Source organism: Triplophysa rosa, linkage group LG2 (genome assembly GCF_024868665.1).
Source record: "Triplophysa rosa linkage group LG2, Trosa_1v2, whole genome shotgun sequence".
Lineage (NCBI taxonomy): Eukaryota > Metazoa > Chordata > Actinopteri > Cypriniformes > Nemacheilidae > Triplophysa > Triplophysa rosa.
In genome coordinates, this window is record NC_079891.1 from 24,271,594 (window position 1) to 24,291,366 (window position 19,773).

General features: G+C 38.2%; 1 protein-coding gene across 1 annotated transcript; it reads right to left on the reverse strand.

Annotated features, from left to right (window-relative positions):
* Nucleotides 1-349: 349 nt before the first annotated feature.
* ddx31 (DEAD (Asp-Glu-Ala-Asp) box polypeptide 31) lies at nucleotides 350-18,921 on the reverse strand. Its single transcript, XM_057325995.1, has 20 exons — nucleotides 18,592-18,921; nucleotides 18,186-18,511; nucleotides 18,002-18,077; nucleotides 17,867-17,910; nucleotides 17,724-17,794; nucleotides 17,497-17,561; nucleotides 17,148-17,192; nucleotides 16,988-17,029; nucleotides 16,827-16,891; nucleotides 16,549-16,668; nucleotides 16,354-16,460; nucleotides 14,579-14,793; nucleotides 14,297-14,452; nucleotides 12,696-12,755; nucleotides 10,657-10,707; nucleotides 10,422-10,561; nucleotides 9,676-9,760; nucleotides 9,037-9,148; nucleotides 8,022-8,211; nucleotides 350-1,022 (listed from the first exon to the last, which is right to left on the reverse strand). The coding sequence occupies exons 1-20, from the start codon at nucleotides 18,691-18,693 to the stop codon at nucleotides 878-880; spliced, it is 2,217 nt and encodes a 738-aa protein (XP_057181978.1). The 5' UTR covers nucleotides 18,694-18,921; the 3' UTR covers nucleotides 350-877.
* Nucleotides 18,922-19,773: the final 852 nt, after the last annotated feature.

Below are 19,773 nucleotides of genomic sequence, written 5' to 3' on the forward strand. Positions count from 1 at the left end.
AAATTTCTTTGTTCTGATGAACACTTAGAAAGATATTTGAAAGAACGCTTGTAAGCAAATAGATTTTTGACTATAGCAGGGAAAAATACAATGGATGTCAAAAGTGCCTCAGAACTGTTTGCTTACCTACATTCTTCAAAACGTCTTCTTTTGTGTTCAACAGAACAAAAAAAATGATAAAGTAATTTTTCCTACTATGGGAGTCGGAACTATACTACTACTATACTATATACTAACTATACTATTTCTACCAAATATCTTTGTGTTCATCAGAACAAAGAAATTTATACAGATTTGGAACAACTGGCAGATGAGTAAATGATGACAGAATTTTCATTTTTTGGGTGAACTATCCCTTTAATAGGTTATACAAATAAGTATTTAATGTTTATTATTTTAATTGTCAGCAGCAGGACATTTTTTGGAGGGGTCCAAGGAAAATCTGGGGAGCAATGCTCCCTCTATAGCCCCGACTCTGGTTGTATTCACCACTGTCTCTTAAAAATAAAAAAGGCGCACTACAAAATAGACAGATCAGTCAAAATACTGAATACAACTTGCTTTTATGTCAAATACAATGTTTTATGTTTTAATAACATTTTGTTGAAAACATGTCCATAAATGCAACTGTTCTTCAATGTAAATCACACTGTTTAAATAGTTACAGATCATGTTTTATGACAACACATTTATAAGAACTTAACAGCTCAAAAGTGACTGCAGAGAACCATTTGCATCAAAGTTTTTGGGTAACCATGCAGCACCCGTTGTGCTTTGTTACACGTAAAAATGTTCAATTCTGCTTGAGAACACCTGTGAATCCATCTGGACGCGGGTGCTCTGACCTCAGCACTTTTCTGCTCCTATAGTTTCCTCTTTAAGCAGCATCAGAATCCTCTGTGTTACCTTTCTTCTTTATCCTCCTCTTCTTAGACTTGGATTGTCCATCTATCCCACTGAAATACTCAGATCGGATAAGGTTTGATGCACGCTCCTTTGTTGTGAGTTTCGAGGGAGGTGTCCTATAAAAAAAACAAGAAATATTTTTAATAAGGAATATTAAGATATTTTATTACATTATTATAACTTCCAACTCCCGTTATACAATTATAACATCAGTGTGTATTGTAAGAGCTCATGGCAAAACTATAAGAAACAGTGCTTGAAAATAAATAAATAAACCAACAAAATAAACAGAATAAGCCATGGAGGAGATGATGAACAGGGCAAAAGGTCTCGACACAAAGAGAAGGATATACAGCCTAGTCGGGCTTGAGGCCGGTTAAGCACATTTCCCACTGTCGTCAATAAAAGCCTCACAGACAGCAGCGGGGGCCTGATGTAAAACTAGTGACTGTTTATCTAATCAATAACTCTGGAGAATGAAGCGGTGCTTTGCCCCCATGGGGCCGCTTAAGGATCCAATACAAACACATCAACCTCATGGTGACACAACACACTCTACCCCCAGGGCTTAGAGGAGGTATGAGACGGCAGTTATTGTTCTATTGCTCCCTGAGCACTCTACAGGGACCCCTACAGGCGATATGAAGGATGTCTATAGGCATATTCGAATGTGTGTGTATTATATATCACCACTATATTTACACTTACTGACAGGTATATAACATTTATGATACATGCCTCGGCATCAGTGGGGCTACAGAGTTAAAGCAACAAGCCAACAAAATCTTCAGTGAAAACAAAAACAAAGAGCCACAATAAAGACCGTACAGAGAGGCTTACTGGATGGGTGAGCTCTTCATCAATATAATTGCAAATCAAACTTTATGTTTAACGTCATTCTGAGCAGCCCAAAAAGAGTTATACGACAACAAATGACATGGAGATTCACTTGCCACCATAGACGACCAAATGCTGGACACAATAATCATTCAAGACAGAAGAAAATGGAAGCAATGATATACAGTATGTAAGGGGTTCAAATGACAAAACCATTAAAAAGAGTCGATATACAGCTGTGAGTAGTGCCATGAACTAAAAAAGGACCAAGAAAGAATGTAGCACGGAAAGCCAAGGCAAGTTGGAAGGTTAAAGGAATAGTTCACACAAAAATAAAATTCTAAGATGATTTAATCAGCCTCTTGTCATTTCCAGGGTTCTTACACCTTTTACAAAGCCAAATTCCAGCACTTTTCCAGTACTTTCAATGTGTTTTCCAGTATACATACTTAATCACAAGTGATGATAATGTGCTAAAAAAAAAACAAAAAAAAAAATACCAAAATAAAATAATAAAAAAAAAGAAAAATAAAAAAGACAAAAATTAAAAAAAAAAATTGACTACCATTTGCAAAAGCTTGCAGGGCCTGAATTTGATTTTTTAACAATTGTTTTTGCTAGTTTCAGTCCAAAGCAGTTGTCATTTTAATGTCATGTTTAAATAGCAAATGCATTTCCGCCCATTAGGGAGCTGGTCTGAAAACGAGGGGCTCTTTTTTAACGATCTATGCGCATAGTCTAATTCTATGCATGGTCTAAAGCGCAGGGTGCAAGTGCACTATGGCGTAAGTGCACTATGGCGTGTCCAAATCCACTCTGGCGCATGGTCTAAAAGGGTTGTCCCTACTCTCTTAATGAGTCATGGGTGTTGTTGTGGGCAAAATGTGCAGTAAACCAATCAGAGTCTCATCGCCCATTCCCTTTAAGAGCCAGTTGGGCTCGCGGCATGGCGGATTCGCTATTTACACAGCGGAATTTGCAAGAGCAAAGATGTGTGGAGAGCATTCACTTAACATCATAATCAAATTTTTGACGGAGCTTTTAAAGGGTTTTGCATCTGAACTCTTCATATAGCCACCCGCCACGTGCGCAGAATCAGAGAGGTAAGCGAAGCTCGAGCAGAATGTTTTTAATGCGAACGGCAAAGGCAATAAGATTTTTTCAGTTATTTTATCTAAAAAGTGAACTGCACATAATGATTTGATATGAAATTAAGCATTTAAACATTTCAAGCAGTTTCAAGCCCTTTATCCCGAATCCAAGCATTTTTTAAACCTTGAAAACGCTGTATTAAAAACCAAGCATTTTTCAGTATTTCCAGCACCCGTAAGAACCCTGCATTTCGAACCTGTGTGACTTTTTCTTTTGCTTAACACAAAAGAAGCGATTTTAAAGAATGTTGGTAACCGAACAACGACGGTACCCATTCAATTCTATTGTATGGACACAAAACCAGTCAATGGGTACCACCGTTGTTTGGTTACCAACATTCTTTAAAATATCTTCTTTGGAGTTCTGTGGAAGAAAGAAAGTCATACAGGTTTGAAAAGACAATAAGGTGAGTAAATGATTACAAAATGTTCATTTTGGGTGAACTATCCCTTTAAGTGCTCTCTGAGAACACCCAGCTTAAAAAAAAGATCCACTCCAAATCCTAATACTTCGAGGTCTCAAGTAGAGGACATGAGATTGAAATAACAAGCCAGTCTATAAATAGGAGTTTGTTTTTAGTTCTGCATTTATATTTGTATATAAGAGCGGGGTTGTTTGGTGAGACTGTATATGGGTTCCTTTAAACAAATGACTTTTAAACAGATTATACAGTTTATGAATATCCAACTATACTGTAAAAACAAAAAATCCTCAGAGGGATGCGTGTGTATATTTTTGGTGAGGTTCCCTGTAATGGCCTCTCTCTTGTGTACCGGAGGTCCTTGTTGTTCACTCACATGTCCATGAATGTGTGTATATGTTTATACTGGTGTGATCTGCTCATTAGAGAAATCTTGTCTGGACATGGACAGCGTACACCACAGCCCGCTGTAATGAAGTCTCTCCTGACAGGACGCCTAGACTCGACTGACACTGCGAGGCAGAGCGCAGCACAACACACAATGTCGTCACACACACAATTAGGCTCGGAAATATAAATGTTAAGAGGGCCAAAGCACTGACCAGTTAAGTCACATCGATATACTGCGGATGAATATTCTACAAAGAGGGTTGGATGGTAAATATAGATGTCAGCTGTCAGCCGTGACAGAAGATAAGTTCATTACGGGTGTTGTCTGTTGTCTGGGCAGCGGAGAGAGGGCGAGTGCGTTATGGGTGCTCTGGGGGCAGCTCCTCAGGGACTGACCTATTGTCCTGCTCCATGGGTTTCATTCACAGGTCCTGCTGCAGGTCACCCTGCCAATTACTAGTGGTTAGACACATGCTACTCCCTATAGCGTACAGATCCCGTAAGAGTCGAGTCAAAACTCAACGTTACCGCAGAGTCCTATTAATTTCATTTCAAATCATTTATTATAATTCAACAAAGCTTTTCACACAACCCACTGCAGAAGGTAATGAGAACCTCAGTTCTGCATACAAATACTGATTCTGAGAACACAGTGTCCAACACTGTGGACGCTATCAATCTCATGGCAATCCGTAACTATTTTACAAGGTTGCTAATCTATTCAATGTGATTTTGTATGGCCTTATTCGTAAGTTAGATTTAGATTTTATTAGATTTATTTTTAGTCCCCAAAAAGGTTTAGGGGTGGGTAAGAGTAGGAGCTTTATTCTCACATCGCAGCCATGGAAAAAATTAAGAGACCATTCCAAAATTTTATTTAATCAACATTTCTAGATGTACTGTGGTCCAGTGTCTGTTGAATAAAAAAAAAAATCAAACCTCAGGAATGACAGTCATCCAACAGCAATGTGAAAAACAGCATAACAAGACACAAAAACTGTGGTTATCACATAAAAAATAATTTTTGAACTTTTCCTAAATCGAGGTTATCACATAAAAAATAATTTTTGAACTTTTATTTATGTTGTCACAAGTTTATTAAATCCTCACCGGCATTCCTAAAGTGTACAGTACCATCAGGGTTTTTAGGTTTGCATTAATCGCATGTGGACAGCTTATCAGTTATTTTATTCGAAATGGTTTAGCACATCATTTAACTGTTATTTTAGCTTCTGCTCATGTAATACAAATAATGATGTTATTTATGTGAGACCAGTGGCGTAACTTTGTTTTCAAAAGTGGTGGGGACAAAGTCCGCCCCCATCCGCTGGGGTAGGTCAAATCAATGGAAAACAATACGTTAATAACGAAAATATTTATATAAAAACTAAATATAACTAAAATAATAAAAAATTACACTTCTTTATTGGTTTACCCATTTTTTGTGCTTGGACAATAGATGCACAAGCGGTGCGTTTACAGTGTTTGTTCCACAAGTTTAGTTCTATTCAAATAAGTGCTCGGGACACAATTGACTTGGCAAAAAGTGGTGGCGACATGTCCCACTCATCCCACCTGCAAATTATGCCTCAGTGTGAGACACAAGTCTCAACTTCAGGACCGCTAAAGGTTGTAACACGTTATGGACCTTTGTGAGTTAAAATGCCCTTTTTTGAATTCTACAGATTCTCTGTAATACTGTCGATAGTGTCCATGCGCTGTGTCCTATGCACATTTAGAAAAAATATATCATGCTTATAATAACAAATCAACCTATTCTCTCACGCACACGCGCGCAATGATACGAGTCTGCTTATATGCAATTACCAGAGTGCACATCTGAGGCGGTGACACGTTGTATATTGGTCCATATGTTAATAATCAAATACATAATTATATTATATTATCAATCACACCGATTCGTTTTAACAATGCTACTAGGCATTTTTTTAAACATAGAAACCTTTTTATTCAGGTGAGAAAGATGGCGTTTTGTGTGGCTTTTGCGCGCTGTCATGCCTATATGCCACTGCAGACTCAGAGGCATATTTCAGTATTAATGTTAATCGATTAATTGATAGTTAATGTAAATGAAAATCGATTATGGGAATTTGTCTAAATTGACACCCCATTGGATAAAAGCGTCTGCTAAATGACTAAATGTAAATATTTTTATTTGTTAAATATTGTTTGTAGTTCATAGAATGAAATTTTTATAAATAAAATAAAAAATTATAAATAATTATAAATAGTCAAATAAAAGACATAATAATTTTAAAATGGTCTCTTAATTTTTTCCTCGGCTGTATATTCATACAACAACGGCAACAATTTTGCTGTGATATCAGGATGGTCCTTCAACAACCCAATTAAGTTCTATGAAGACTGTTTCTCTCTATGAGACGAGACATATAACAAAGCAACACCGCTCAATTAAATGTAGCGTGTCACAAACCTTCAGTTAAGCAACCTGAACATCAGATTTTACCAAACTGCATCTGACACACTCTTTACAGTAGAGACAGCACGCAGGGGCTTTTAAGCCTTTACCTCAAAGGCGCGTGTAAGAACTGAAGGAGTGATGAAAGAAAGAGAGCTACAAAGCAGAAGAATGCAGTGGCGTGAAAGGGATAGTTCTACCAAAAATGAACATTCTTTTATTATTTACTCACCCTCGCGTCATTTCAATATGTATGACTTTCTTTCTTCTGGTGAACACAAAAGAAAATATTTTGAGGAATGTTAATAACCAAACAACGTTGGCCTCCATTGACTTCCTTGTATGGACACAAAACCAATGAGACATTTCTCAAAATATCTTTCATACAGTCATACAGGCTTTGAACAACATGAAGATGAATAAATAATGGCAGAATTTTTACTTTTGGGTGAACTGTCTCAACTTTCAAATGGTATTAGGGAACCTTGATCATTGCACGTGTGGGTCAACTGTAAAACACTAGAGGATATCGCCATGTGAATATTCCCGATTTAAACAAACAAACAAACACTCATCGCTATCTGACAGTAATGACAGCAAACCTTCTCCGTGGTGTTCGTCCAGGACTAAAAGCTTGCCTCAGCTTAATTAAGTGTCCTGCTGAGAATCTGACCACTCGATATGCACGGATCCACAACGGAAGACCCACAGCAACACACAGACTAGTCTGGACATGGTCTTTGCTAACTAGATGGCTCCTTTGGGAGATGATCAATAATAACCCCACAATGTCAAGCGCTGGCCAAACTACATAGTGCCTAACAACCGTACTGCAATGTGCTTGCCAACCTGCCATAACATCTGTACATAATAAAACATTACGATCGTAATGCAGTCACCAGCATTTCCAAATCACACCTTGAGCTCAAGGGGGCTGTATGACAAACTTCAAACTATTCAAACTATCTTGTGAGGACAAAGGAGATGTTACATCGTGTCTACACCGGATGCGCCGCGATGCGACAAAAGACAATAGAACGCAATAGAACCCATTATAAATAAAAATTTTGTCCACACTGGATACGGCCCGGTGCGACAATCCCATTAGAACAAGCTGTGTGTAGTCCGCGTCCGGTGTAGACACGGTGTTAGGAAACCTTAAACATTTTAGCACTAGCACTTTATTTAGTTGTCATTTAAGACTACCAAAATCACACCGTGAAGAAAGTTGGAGGAGGATGGGGGATGATAAGTGCCATGTTGTCAAAGGTGAAAGGTAAAACCTGCAGCTGATACAAGCAGGACTTCAGTACTCCTCTTTGACCCTGAAAAGCTCAGCTACAAAGAAAGACTCACAGCTGCCAAGAGCGCGTGCAAGCGATGGGCTTTTCTCCAGCACAGCTGTGCTTGAAGTTTTCAGAGCAGCCATGATGGGACACTATTCAAGTTCTGTATAACAAACTCGAAAGCATTTCTCTCCCCTTTTCATCATGACGTGACACTATAATACAAGTTTATTGTTAAAAAAACTATAATTAAAGGATGTCAGGGGCTTAAATTGTGACTTTATATTAACACTTGTGGAGATGTGCCATATAATCTTGATCATGTTAGTTATGAATCAAATAAGGATCTGTACTCCCTGAAAATTGTACATAACATATTTTTGCCACTAAATTAGCTTCAGAGACTCGATTTACAAGAATGCCAGATCCTGTTCATTTGTAATGCATGTAAAATTGTTAGACATTATTAAAAATAGAAAAAAAAAGTGTTCAAAAGAACTGAAAAAAGGACAAATGTGACTACAGAACTTAGTTAAAATTTTCCAGATCATACAATCTGGTATCCAAATTTGTTTGACAGATTCTGTACCTCTTGTCTTTGCCCTTCTTTCTGTCTTTGCAGTTGGCAGGATAAGGGGTTATGGAGCTGGCCAGGCCCTTAGGTGCGTCCCTCAGGCCAAAGCTCTTAGCAGCGTGGCCCAGGTGCAGACTGCGGATGTGGAAGATATGTTTCAGACTGGAGGGGTAGGTGGTGTACGCTCTCAGGAAAGACTGCAGAGCTAGAGGACCAAAAAAAACTGTTAGTCATCATGATAGTAGAAACTTGTAAAGGCGATACCGCATCAAGTGTCACATCTTCAAGAAAGGTTCCTTATTTTATTTTTTTATTTCTATTAGATCCTTTGTAAAATGATTATAAACATTTATATGTGTCTTATATACTCTATAAGACATCAATATTAGAATCATAAATAAATAATTATAATAAAAATAATGGTAACACTTTACAATAAGGTTGTATTTGTTAGCATCAGTAAATGCATTACCTAACATGAACTAACAATGTGCAATAGTTTTCCAGCATTTATTCATTTTTGTTCATGTTAGTTCATAATGTTAAAGGGACAGTTCACCCAAAAAGGAGATTTCATTTACTCACCCTCATGTAATTTAATACCTGTTTAGGTTTCTTTGTTCTGATAAACACAGAGAAAGATATCTGGAAGAATGTTAGTCATTTTCTGTTCCGGGACATAATTGACTACCATAGTAGGATTTCTTTTTCGGTTTAAAACAACGGAAGGATGAGTAAACGACAGAATTTTCATTTTTGGGTGAACTGTCCCTTTAACAGTTAGTCTTCATTAATAAATGCTGAAATTAAAATGAACCAATATTAATAAATGCTGTAGAATTATTTGTTGTTGTTCATTCATGTTAGCTAATGCAATAACAGATGCTAACAAAATGCACCCTTATTGTAAGTGTTACCAAAATAATAAACAACAATAAATATTTTCATGCAAATAGAACTTAAACACTATAGAATAAACTACCAATTTAACGCAGAAGGTTTCAATGACTGTATTCTGATATAAACCCACCACTCTTCGCTGTTTGCAGTGACTCATTATTGGCATGAACATAATTCTCAAAGTCTGTCTGTAAAACAGTGGCTCTCTCCCGCACCTCCTGCTCAAAAGCAGCACCTGATCCCTGCACAATGACACACACAATAAAATAAAACTCAAACAGATAACCAACACTCAACCAGAAATAAGCATTCCAAACATTTAATCAATTATAAGTCCAGTCTCTAAATTTTACCTCATTAAAAGCCAATAAAAAAGGAGCGCAGCACATAAATATTATTAGTTGTACAAACTGATGACACCACCCCTCCCCATCAATGACCTTTGACCATCCAAACGAGGCTGATAACAAGGGGGGCGGCATGGGTGGGGATTACAAGCAGCCAATTGGTGCTGGGAGGGAAAAGGACATTAAATCAGGATTAGGAGCGACTGAGATGTGGCAGAAACACTCGCTCATTGTTGTCTGAGGGCTCTTATTGTTGAGAGGGAGGGAGGGAAGGAGATAAAGCCATTCTTCTCCCACAGCTGTTCTCTAGACCTGTGCTTTCAACCACACGTGATACTCTGCCAAGACGGGAAAGTTCAGCGGTAACAGCTGCAGCCAAGAGTTTACTTTTCAGGATTGCTGCATGGTGTCAAGAGCATTACCTTACTGTCCCATTTCCCTCTGCCTTTGAAGCGGCTGTCCCGCATCAAAGTGGACAAGATGGCGATCATCTTCATTTCGGATAAACTGTGGAAGAAAGATTTACAGATACTTATTAAAGAACAAAAGCGCAAAGTGAAATTTTGATATCGTGACAGCCATAATATGTACCATCCTTTTGTAACAATAATTTTGACACTTTCGATAAAAACATAAATGTTATATGTTAAATATATATAAACACTAAGAAATGTCTTGATTAGGTTTTTAGTTACTGCTTATTTAAATGTTTTTTATTGTCTTATTTAAAATAATTCGAAGTCATCTTAAGACCCCCAGTTGGCCCCGCCCCCTTGTTGAGAACTCTAAAGACACTGCACATTAAACTGTGTTAACCAAGTCTTTTAAGAATGATTAGCACTGTATATCACAGTATAATGTAAGCCAATATCAAAGCTCTTGTGCCAGCAGAACAGATTCATTCTGTCTGTGTGGTTTCTCCTGTCATGCAGAGACCCGAGCGTGTGCCTTCGCTCAAAACTGGCCTCCAGAGCAGATATCAACAGAAATTCATCAGTCCAGCTCTCCACTGTTACAGTGTGTGCTTTGGAACAGAGACAAGACCAGTTTGATCACTTTTAATCATAGTGTAGTCAGTGACTGGCCCTGCCCCAAGTAACTCCCCTGCTGCTGTGTCGGAGCGCATCAAAATGATAATCTGATATAGATGAAGTGCCAGTCAGCACACCTGATGTTGTGATTGGCCAGCACATCCACAAAGGCCGTCTCAGAGGGGGTGAGGAAAAGCAGGCTGCTTCCCTGAGCTCCGATTCGAGCTGTGCGGCCCACGCGATGAACGTATTCCTCAACGGAAATGGGAGGGTTGTACTGCAACAAACAAAATTGTCACATTTAAATATTTTTAGCTGTTCAGTGCAGAATGGATTATACATTTTGGGGGGGGGTTTACACAAGGATCCAACCTGTACGATCCATGTAACCTGGGCCAGATCCAATCCACGTGCAGCCACATCCTTGACGAAAAATGTAAAAATGATTAAAATTTGAATTCTTTAAACTTTCAACCAACATTAATGGTGCTTTTCTTACGGAGACTGAATTAAAACTAGCCTAGAATTTTTTTAACAACATATCCTAAGAGACAAAAAATCTGTTAATATCTCTGAAAATATCCACTATACCAGTTTAGAAGTATTAATTTGTCATTTTTTTTAAATCAAGCACACTTTTCCACAATAAACATATTTCTAATGGCCGCTGGAGGAAAGACAGCTCTTAATCTTAACACCCAGCACTGCCCCGCTAGCCTACACTTTGAGTCTGGGTACAGCCCTGGAACTAGTACAGGAGGAGTCTGGCACAAGGCCATGGCAGACTGTCAGCAATACTAGAACTACTCATTTACTACTGCAGAGGGACAGGATGGAGAAAAAAGAGGTCCATAAGGCAGACACCTGGCTCTTTTAACCAACAGCTTAAGGTCATACTTCACCCAAAAATGAAAATTCTATCAGTTACCTTTATTCACCCCTGAGTTGTTCCAAATGTGTATAAATTTCTTTGTTCTGATGAACACAGAGAAAGATATTTGGAAGAATGCTTATAACCAAACAGATCTCAACACCCATTGACTCCCATAGTAGGAAAAATTACTTTATCATTTTTTGTTCTGTTGAACACAAAAGACATTTGGAATAACGTAGGACAGCAAACAGTTCTGGGTCACTTTTGACTACCATTGTTTTTTTTCCTACTATGGTAGTCAATGGGTGTTGAGATCTGTTTGGTTATAAGCATTATTCCATTTATTCCATTCAAATTTATACACATTTGGAACAACTCGAAAGTGAGTAAATGATGACAGAATTTTCACTTTTGGGTGAAGTATCCCTTTAAGTCAGTAAGTCATAACCAACCTTATCATCCTTAACCAGGGGTATTCAATTAAAGATCCAAGAGGACCGGTCTTTATATTTTCATCCAAACGGAAGTCCGGACAATATGTTTTTTGAAAATAAATAAATATTTAATCAATTTAGCCCAGTTGGATATACTGTATAAAGATTTAAATAATTTCCCAATTAGAACGTTGTTCAATACAAAATGTGACCCTGCTTGTGAAACCCCAGCAAGTCTTTTTACTGTTTTCTACATAAAATAATCCTACAGAATATTCTGTGAAAATATAACAACATCTTCAATACTGACTGAATAATGCCATTTTAAAGATAGAAATCTTAGTTAAATTAATGCTTGAAATTAATATTTTATATTAATTCGATTATGAGACTTCAGCCTGGGTTTTCACAGGATCACAAGCTACATGTAGATAAAAACGTTACGGTCCATAAAATAACACAAATCTGGTTGAAAGGTTGGATACATATAGCAAACAGTGAACAGACAGATACAAAAGCTTTAATATTGCTGCATTTTGTTTACTGTTGTGTGTCCATTTGCCTGCTCTGTGTGTCTGCACTACTGTTGTTAAAATAAGCATGTGTCTGCTGCTCTTCATGCAGAGCGGAAAGGGTTAAAACGAAGCGCGTTCGGCGCAAAAATAAAGATGACAGAGGATATAGCAGCAAAAGATCAATTACATAAATGTTCCTGAGAGCGCGTGTGATGTGATTCTCCGTTGTGTGGACGCACACCTCAATTTAAACAACCAAAATAGTCAAATGTTTTAAATGGTCCGGATGGAACGAAGCAAAGGTCCGGATCCGGAACGCGGTCCGCCAATTGAGAATGACTGTCCTAAACCCTACAATTAAGCGTGTGTTAAATGGCCACTTATAATTCATAACATATTATTACTATTAAAACTTATTATTACTAACTTAAAAACACATTACATGGTTTGTTTCCCTGTAAAATGAGATGGGATTTGTTGGGCTCTAGTCAATGTTGATAGATCAGAGTATAAACATACACTTGTTTCTTATTTTATTTTATTACTCTAGATCTATCAATGTCTTCATCAATTAAATGAATGACTCACTGTGCATAGCAGAATGCCAGTCTGACACTGGGAGAACTCCTGGAAGACCTCGGTGCGCGCCTAGAAAAAGCAGGTGAGTTCACATAAGAACAGTTGCTGATGTGTTTCTGAAGGGTTTAAAAACTACAGAGAGTCACTGAGGATACAGAGTTCCAGAAAACACAATGTGGCACATTATTATAAAAGCTTATATTCAGTCACATATCGTTTATTTGCCTTAAAGTTTCTTTGCCAACACAAGAGAAGATATTCTGAAAAATGTGGCTTTGAGTCAATGAGGTCTAGTGTTGTTTTGTAGTTGAGTTTTCAATGTTCATCAAAACATCTTTTGTGATCCGCAGAAGAAAATCATACTGGTTTGGAATGACCTAAGAGTAAACTATTCAAGAATTGTAATTTTTGGAAGATATTTCCCTTTAAGAACAAAAGATAAAGTGGTTGGCAATGGCATTGAGAGCCCATCTGAAGGTGAGATGTTCGACGGCTTCTCTCTCTCTCTCTCTCTCTCTCTCTCTCTCTCCTTCTTCTGGATGGAGCACAATCTGTTATATGCTGGAACAGCTGCCCATCTCCTGCAGCTCTCCTCACTGAAGGAGACGTCCAGAGCTCAGGCCTGTGCCGTCCCATTACTAAACCCATCCATAACGCTACAGGCTAACACCACACCCAGAAACGCTCTTTCAAACGTTTGACCAATGAGACTCCCCAGTCCCCTCCACCTCCAGTGCCATATGGGCGACCCATGGCGACTCCATTTGAGTGGGGGGTGAGGGTGCGGGCCGGACAGTGGCAGGATTCAGTTCCCCTGACACTGCCACAGGGCACAGACTGCTGCTGTTGCCTGTTCGCCAGCTGGCTGAGAGCCGGTGTACCCCACCGGTAAACCAGACCCTGATGGTCTAACCCAGTGTCATATGCTACTAGAGCTTCTGGAAGCTTTTAAGAGCGCTGTTGCCCTTAAAATCCCCAAAATCTTTGTTGTTATGACATCACAAAAAAGACATTAGTATGATTATTCACATTTACATAAACACATTTGTTACGTATTCAGCAACCTGGAAAAGTGTCGCTTCTCCTTTCACATGCAAAAACAACCTGTTTAATGTTTAAAGCTGCTGTGTGTAATATTTAGAAGGATCTACTGACAGAAATGCAATATAATGTACATAACTATGTGTTCAGAGTTGTATAAAGACCTTACATAATGAAGCGTTGTTTTTTTTACCTTAGAATGAGCTATTTCTACCTACATATACTCCTTTTGCATGGAATTCTCCATGTTGTTTCTACAGTAGCCCTAAACAGACAAACTGCTCTAAAGAGCGCGTTTCGCAAATATGCTATCTCCTTCGGCAAAGAAGTGAAAACGTGACATCTTTGTCCTGTGAGAGCCATCGTACTGCTTCAAAAGGGAGATGTGGAGGGAGCCGTTGGTTGCAATTCGCAACCTCAACATTAGATGCTGCTAAAATCTCCACATTGCTCCTTTAAGGTCAGAAGTAATAAAACTGTATGACAAATTCACTATTAAAGATTTTGATTCTATTATTCTGAACATAAAACGATAGTCAGATTTATTGAGCTGGCACATAATGCGTTACCTCTTGTTTCATGTTGCCGTGGAGCCTGTACAAGTTGAAGAGGTTGGCTGGGCTGGTGTCGGACTTCGCACACAGAACTTTAGTGAAGAGCGTGAGAAGAAACTCCACAGCGTCACAGCTGGACATGAACACAATCAGTTTCTGCCCACACTCAAACTGCACACATACAAGCAAAGTTAACGTCAAAGCATGAAATACATCGTCTATGTAAAATAAGTTGCCTGTCAGTGTCACTTTACCGTTGAGAATTAATGAGTGGTTTCTAAAGCATGTATTCTCTACCTTGCATTTGGCCAGAATGAAGGACGCCAGACAGACCAGGTGGAGTTTGCTGGGCACTACCACCACATGCTGCTTCAGTCTCTCAGGAACAGAATAGCTGTCTGACAGAGCCTGAGCAGCCGCCTGGGGACGCGTCTGAGTCGTCCCCTTGCTTCCCTCTGACACGTGAATGGTCGCTGGGTCCTTCATACTGATGCTGGCTAATCGAGACAGGCCTGGATGTAAAGAATACAGAATCAAAATGTATAACATATGTGGATTGTCACAGAAACAGCTTTTTGTTTTGTGATAAAAATGGTAATAAAGGTGGTGTTTAAATCACACACAACTATCGACACTAGGGGTGTAATGATACACTCAGCTCACGATTCGGTACTTATCTCGATGCTGGGTTCACGATACGATACACATCTCGATATTTTGAACAAAATTCAAAAATGAAACTGAAATTCAAATAACATTTATTTTCAAAATATTAACAATTTCAGTAAATTATTTTGTTACACATACAACTTAATAAAGAATTTTAACATTTTAAGGCTTAACTGAAATTAGAATTAAGATCAGTGTCAATTTTGACAGCAAATTTTGATTTAGTTTTAGTCAGTCTTTTGACTAAAATGCAATTTAGATTTAGTCAACCCAATTTATCATAGTTTTAGTCTATTTTTAGTCGACGAAATCTACATTATATTAGTCTACTAAAATCTATCTGGATTAACTCATTTAATTGGTGTAATTAAATGTTCCATACAAAGATTTAACTGTTTCGACATAATTTACTTTATCTTGGAATTAAATTAAACCTGGTCATTACCTTTATTTTTCAGAAAAGTTGAGTAACTACTGGATATGCATTGTTGTAACACAGAGAATATTAGACCATGAACGACATTTACCAGTTCATTCAGTCTCATTTTGACTCAATTGACTCGTTCGTTCAGTACATTCAACCAATGAAACGCTCTGACAGAGCTCACGCTCAAGCGCTATTGGCTCATGTCTCTTTGAAGCTGCACTGTCTTTGCTTGAGACAGTAATGAATGAGAAAAATCTTTCAAAAAGACATATTACATAAACTGTATTACATTTCTTCAATCCTGCAAATCACATACTTGTTTTTTAGCATGTCATTCGATCTTTTAATATACAGTTCGACTCACTTCATCGCTTCTCTGATCGGAACAGCGCTGGTTTCTTTTGGCTTACTTTATGTTGCATCACGTTATGCAGCAGCTCACGTTAGCGGATAAACTAACATTGGCATATAAAAACGTTTGTGCTGCCTTTGTAATGAGTTTCGGGGTGACTCGCCAGCAGTCACACTTCAAGTTTGCTGTGTTTTAACGGTGATTGTGAAGGAAAATATGACGCTTTGTAAACCACTTGGAGACAGATTGTGTCTTGGGCTTCTCTCTCTACCGCATATGTGAGATAAGCACACGTGACGTGCTGGCGTAGCGTCTTGACTGCTGAACGAATAGAATGAAACATATCGTAAAATATCCCCATCTCTCTACGATGAGCATCGTAACATTTTTGCATCGCGAAATATCGTAATACGAAGTATCGTTACACCCCTAATTGACACCAAACAAAACGAAGTAATAGCACTCAATCATGTTTCTCAAACACCCCCATTGGCCCTCATCTTTTATTGTTTGGTGAAAAAAACAGGTCCAGCTAGGCCAAACTCCCTTTTCAGGTCATTTCAATCTGCTTTCACTAGACTAGAGCCAACACAGACAGTTGTACTGAGCGGACAATGAGCTTACCTTCGTTGAGAGTGGCTGAAAGCAGCACATTCTGTCGGGCAATTCCAGTGGAGTTTAGAGCATTCAAAATCACTGTCAGATCTTTCTCAAAGCCCAGGTCCAGAGTCCTGCCAGTGCATAAAACTAACAGTACATATACACATTCATACCGATATTTAATCATTTTTAGAAAGTGAACACGCATGTTTCTCTGACCTGTCAGCTTCATCCAGAATGAGCCAGCGCACAGCACTGAAAACAATGCTGAGAGTGTTCTTGATGTGGTCCACCAGTCTCCCGGGGGTCGAGATCAGAACATTAATCCCTTTTCTAAGTCTGAAGCAAAAAAACATGAGGACAGAAATATCGAGACTGAAGTGACATAGAATTAAAAAATAGCAACGTTAAATGGCTAAATAAAAAATGTCTTCAGAGTCAAGTGTGGACGAGAGGAAAATACTGAAGGATTGGACACCCCAGTCTCTTGTTCCTACCTGGATTTTTCTGATTTCTTTTTCTCTCCTCCCATCAGAACTCCTGGCACAATCCAGATGAAAGGCTAAAACGATAAGTGACAAGATCTTTGAGTTGTTGTTGTTTTTAATATAAACATGACGACTAAAGTATATTTAAAAGAGCAATACGACATTCTTACTTTTAGAAGATTCTGAAACATTTGAAAGGTCTGCAGGGCAAGCTGAGGGGCAAAGGTTAGAAAAAGCATCAAGGGTAAAATACATGAATATATGCTGCATGATTATCCACTAAATAAATGAGAGAATGACTATGCCTTTGTATCATTTATTGAAAGATACCTCTCTGGTTGGAACAATGATAACAGCCAAAGGTCCATCTGATCTCTGAAAGAGAATTTAAGAAAATGTGTTAATTTATAGTTTAAACGCATAATAAAAAGCGAACTTGGTTGTATATGACTGTAAATATGCAGACCAGTGACTCAAATCCATACACAATGTCAGTTTAACATTAAATCCTTCTCTACCTAAACACATTCTCATTAGTTATGCTTGTTTTGTGAGACCACAGTGGATTAAATGCATTTATATAATTCTTAAAATAAACATATTTCATAATACTGAGGGAATTTATTTAACAGTAAACGAGACATTGTGAGTGTAGTATTAGAAAATCAAGTCGGCTTGCCTTCACTTTTGGTTGTATTGCTTGTAGGGACTGCACCACTGGAATCGCATAGGCCAATGTTTTTCCTGCACAAAACAGTGGAACACATCTGGACGATCAATTATTGTTTTAACTTTTCTTTGTGCCATTTTTTACTGTAGGGGGTAACGTCAACATTTCTATTCTGCAAGATAACACTATGATAGCAGCAACTGTCAATATTAATGCCAAATGGGAAAATCCCCTACCTGATCCAGTCTGGGAACGGATGACAGCATCTTTACCAAACATCAGCACCGGTATGCTCTGTTTCTGTACACTGGACACAGAGAGGAAAATGAGAAAACGTACAGAGATGCAGACAGACACAATCAAACGAAAGCTACCACACCTGGTCATACTGGTCACTTTCAACACCTTCTCAAGAGTTGCCACCTGTGGAATTTAAATGACAAACGATAAGGCAAAATGTAATTCAAAAATATCAGATGACAGATTAGATCAAAACTACTACAAGTGTTGATACCAAATGAGGATGCAAATTCAGCTCTTCAAAAGTGTAGTTCGTGAAAACGTTCTCGTTTACTCGAGTTACTGCACGACTGAAAAAAAGAAAAGAGGCACTCAGATTGCTTGGTAAGGTCAAACTGAGATTTTGTGTGAAGTAACAAAGTTTCATTAACACGATGATGCTCAAACGTGCCATCTACCTGTGGACATCAGGGATCTCTGGGTTGTTTTTGAAGAGAGAGGATGTCTTGATAAATGGTCTGCCATGGTCTTTATGTTCTTCGGGAGCTTTCTTTGGAAATGTTTTCACCTTTGATGGGGACTGTGCAGCTTTGTTTTCTCTCTGGTACCCAGTCTCCTCTGTGTCTCTACTATTATTCCTCTGAGATGGGCTTCTAGGGGACTGCAGCTTTTGCTTATGTGTGTGCTGTTGACCAGTTTGATTAATCTTCCTCTGTTTGAATGCGCTGTTCTCCTGTGGCTCGAAGACAGCCTTTCTTTTCACCGATTCCTTCTTTTTTCCCTTCTGTAACAAGAACAACACCAGTTTATTGTACCGAGAGAAATCGCGTTCAATTGAAAATGACACCGAAGGACAGTACTTACCCATGAATATTTTTCTGCTGATAAAAAAGATCGCTGGTTATTCTTGGTGGGAAACTTGAAAGGATCTGAAGAGATGTTGAGCATCAACACATCATCGGCCATGGCAGTAACGTTAACTATAAAACGTCAAAATGACTAATATCTATAAACCAGGTGGTAATAGCTAAATTCACTAAACTACACTAAATGCAAATTTACGCATTATTATTCGTTTCATTGGGGAATGTCAGGTACAAGGTAAATGCGAGTAAACTTGTTAACAGCATAATACTCTACAATGCGTTGGAGTAAAGATTCACACGTGTTTTCCTCTGTCCCCTTCAAACTACGGGCATTTCCGGGTAGTGACACTATCAAAATAAAAGTCTCTTTACGGAAAGCAGTTTTATTGCGATGGTGGTGCTCATATAGCTGTCAGGTTTTTTTAATTTCCTAAATGTTGTAATTTAACAGATTATTTGCAAAATACTCAAAGCCGTAACAGTAGCCTACGGTAATAACGTCACTGAATTATTCCATGTAAAGACATTACTGAAAGGGCTTTTCTGTGCATGTTAAGTTAACGTTTCTATAGCATTCTACAAATCTCACATTTTCCTACATGTTACAAGCCATGTGCAAATTTGAACAAATAATAAAAACAGAAAATAAGAGAAAAAACTTAAAGGGAAATAAAGATTCTGTCATCATTTACTCACCCTCAAGCTGTTCCAAATCCGTATTTGTTTTGTTTTTTCTCCGATGAACACAGAGAAAGATATTTGGAAAAATGCTTGTAACAAAACAGTTCTTAGCCACCATTGACTACCATACTAGAAAACATGACAATGGTAGTCAAAAGTGCCCCAGAACTGTTTGCGTTCCTACATTCTTCAAAATATCTTCTTTTGTGTTCAACAGAATAAAGAAATTTATAAAGCATTTTTTACTGCTATAGTGGTGGCCAATAACTGTTTGATTACAAGTATTCTTCCAAATATCTTTCTCTGTGTTCATCAGAACAAAGACATTTATACAGATTTGGAACAACTTGAGGGTGAGTAAATAAAGACAGAATGTTCACTTTTGGGTGAACCGTTCCTTTAAGACCATCATCAGAATATAGCCTGATTGTGGTGCTGCAGAAACAGATGGAGCTTTGGAGAATACTTACTCATCTGGACACACGCTGGCCCCTTTATT

Coding starts and splice junctions, on each gene's coding strand:
- ddx31 (XM_057325995.1), bottom strand. CDS start 18,693: ATGGCCGATGATGTGTTGATGCTCAACATCTCTTCAGATCCTTTCAAG. Junction 14,453..14,578: donor TCATTCTGGCCAAATGCAAG/GTAGAGAATACA, acceptor GTATGTGTGCAG/TTTGAGTGTGGGCAGAAACT. Junction 10,708..12,695: donor CTGGCATTCTGCTATGCACA/GTGAGTCATTCA, acceptor TTTTTCGTCAAG/GATGTGGCTGCACGTGGATT.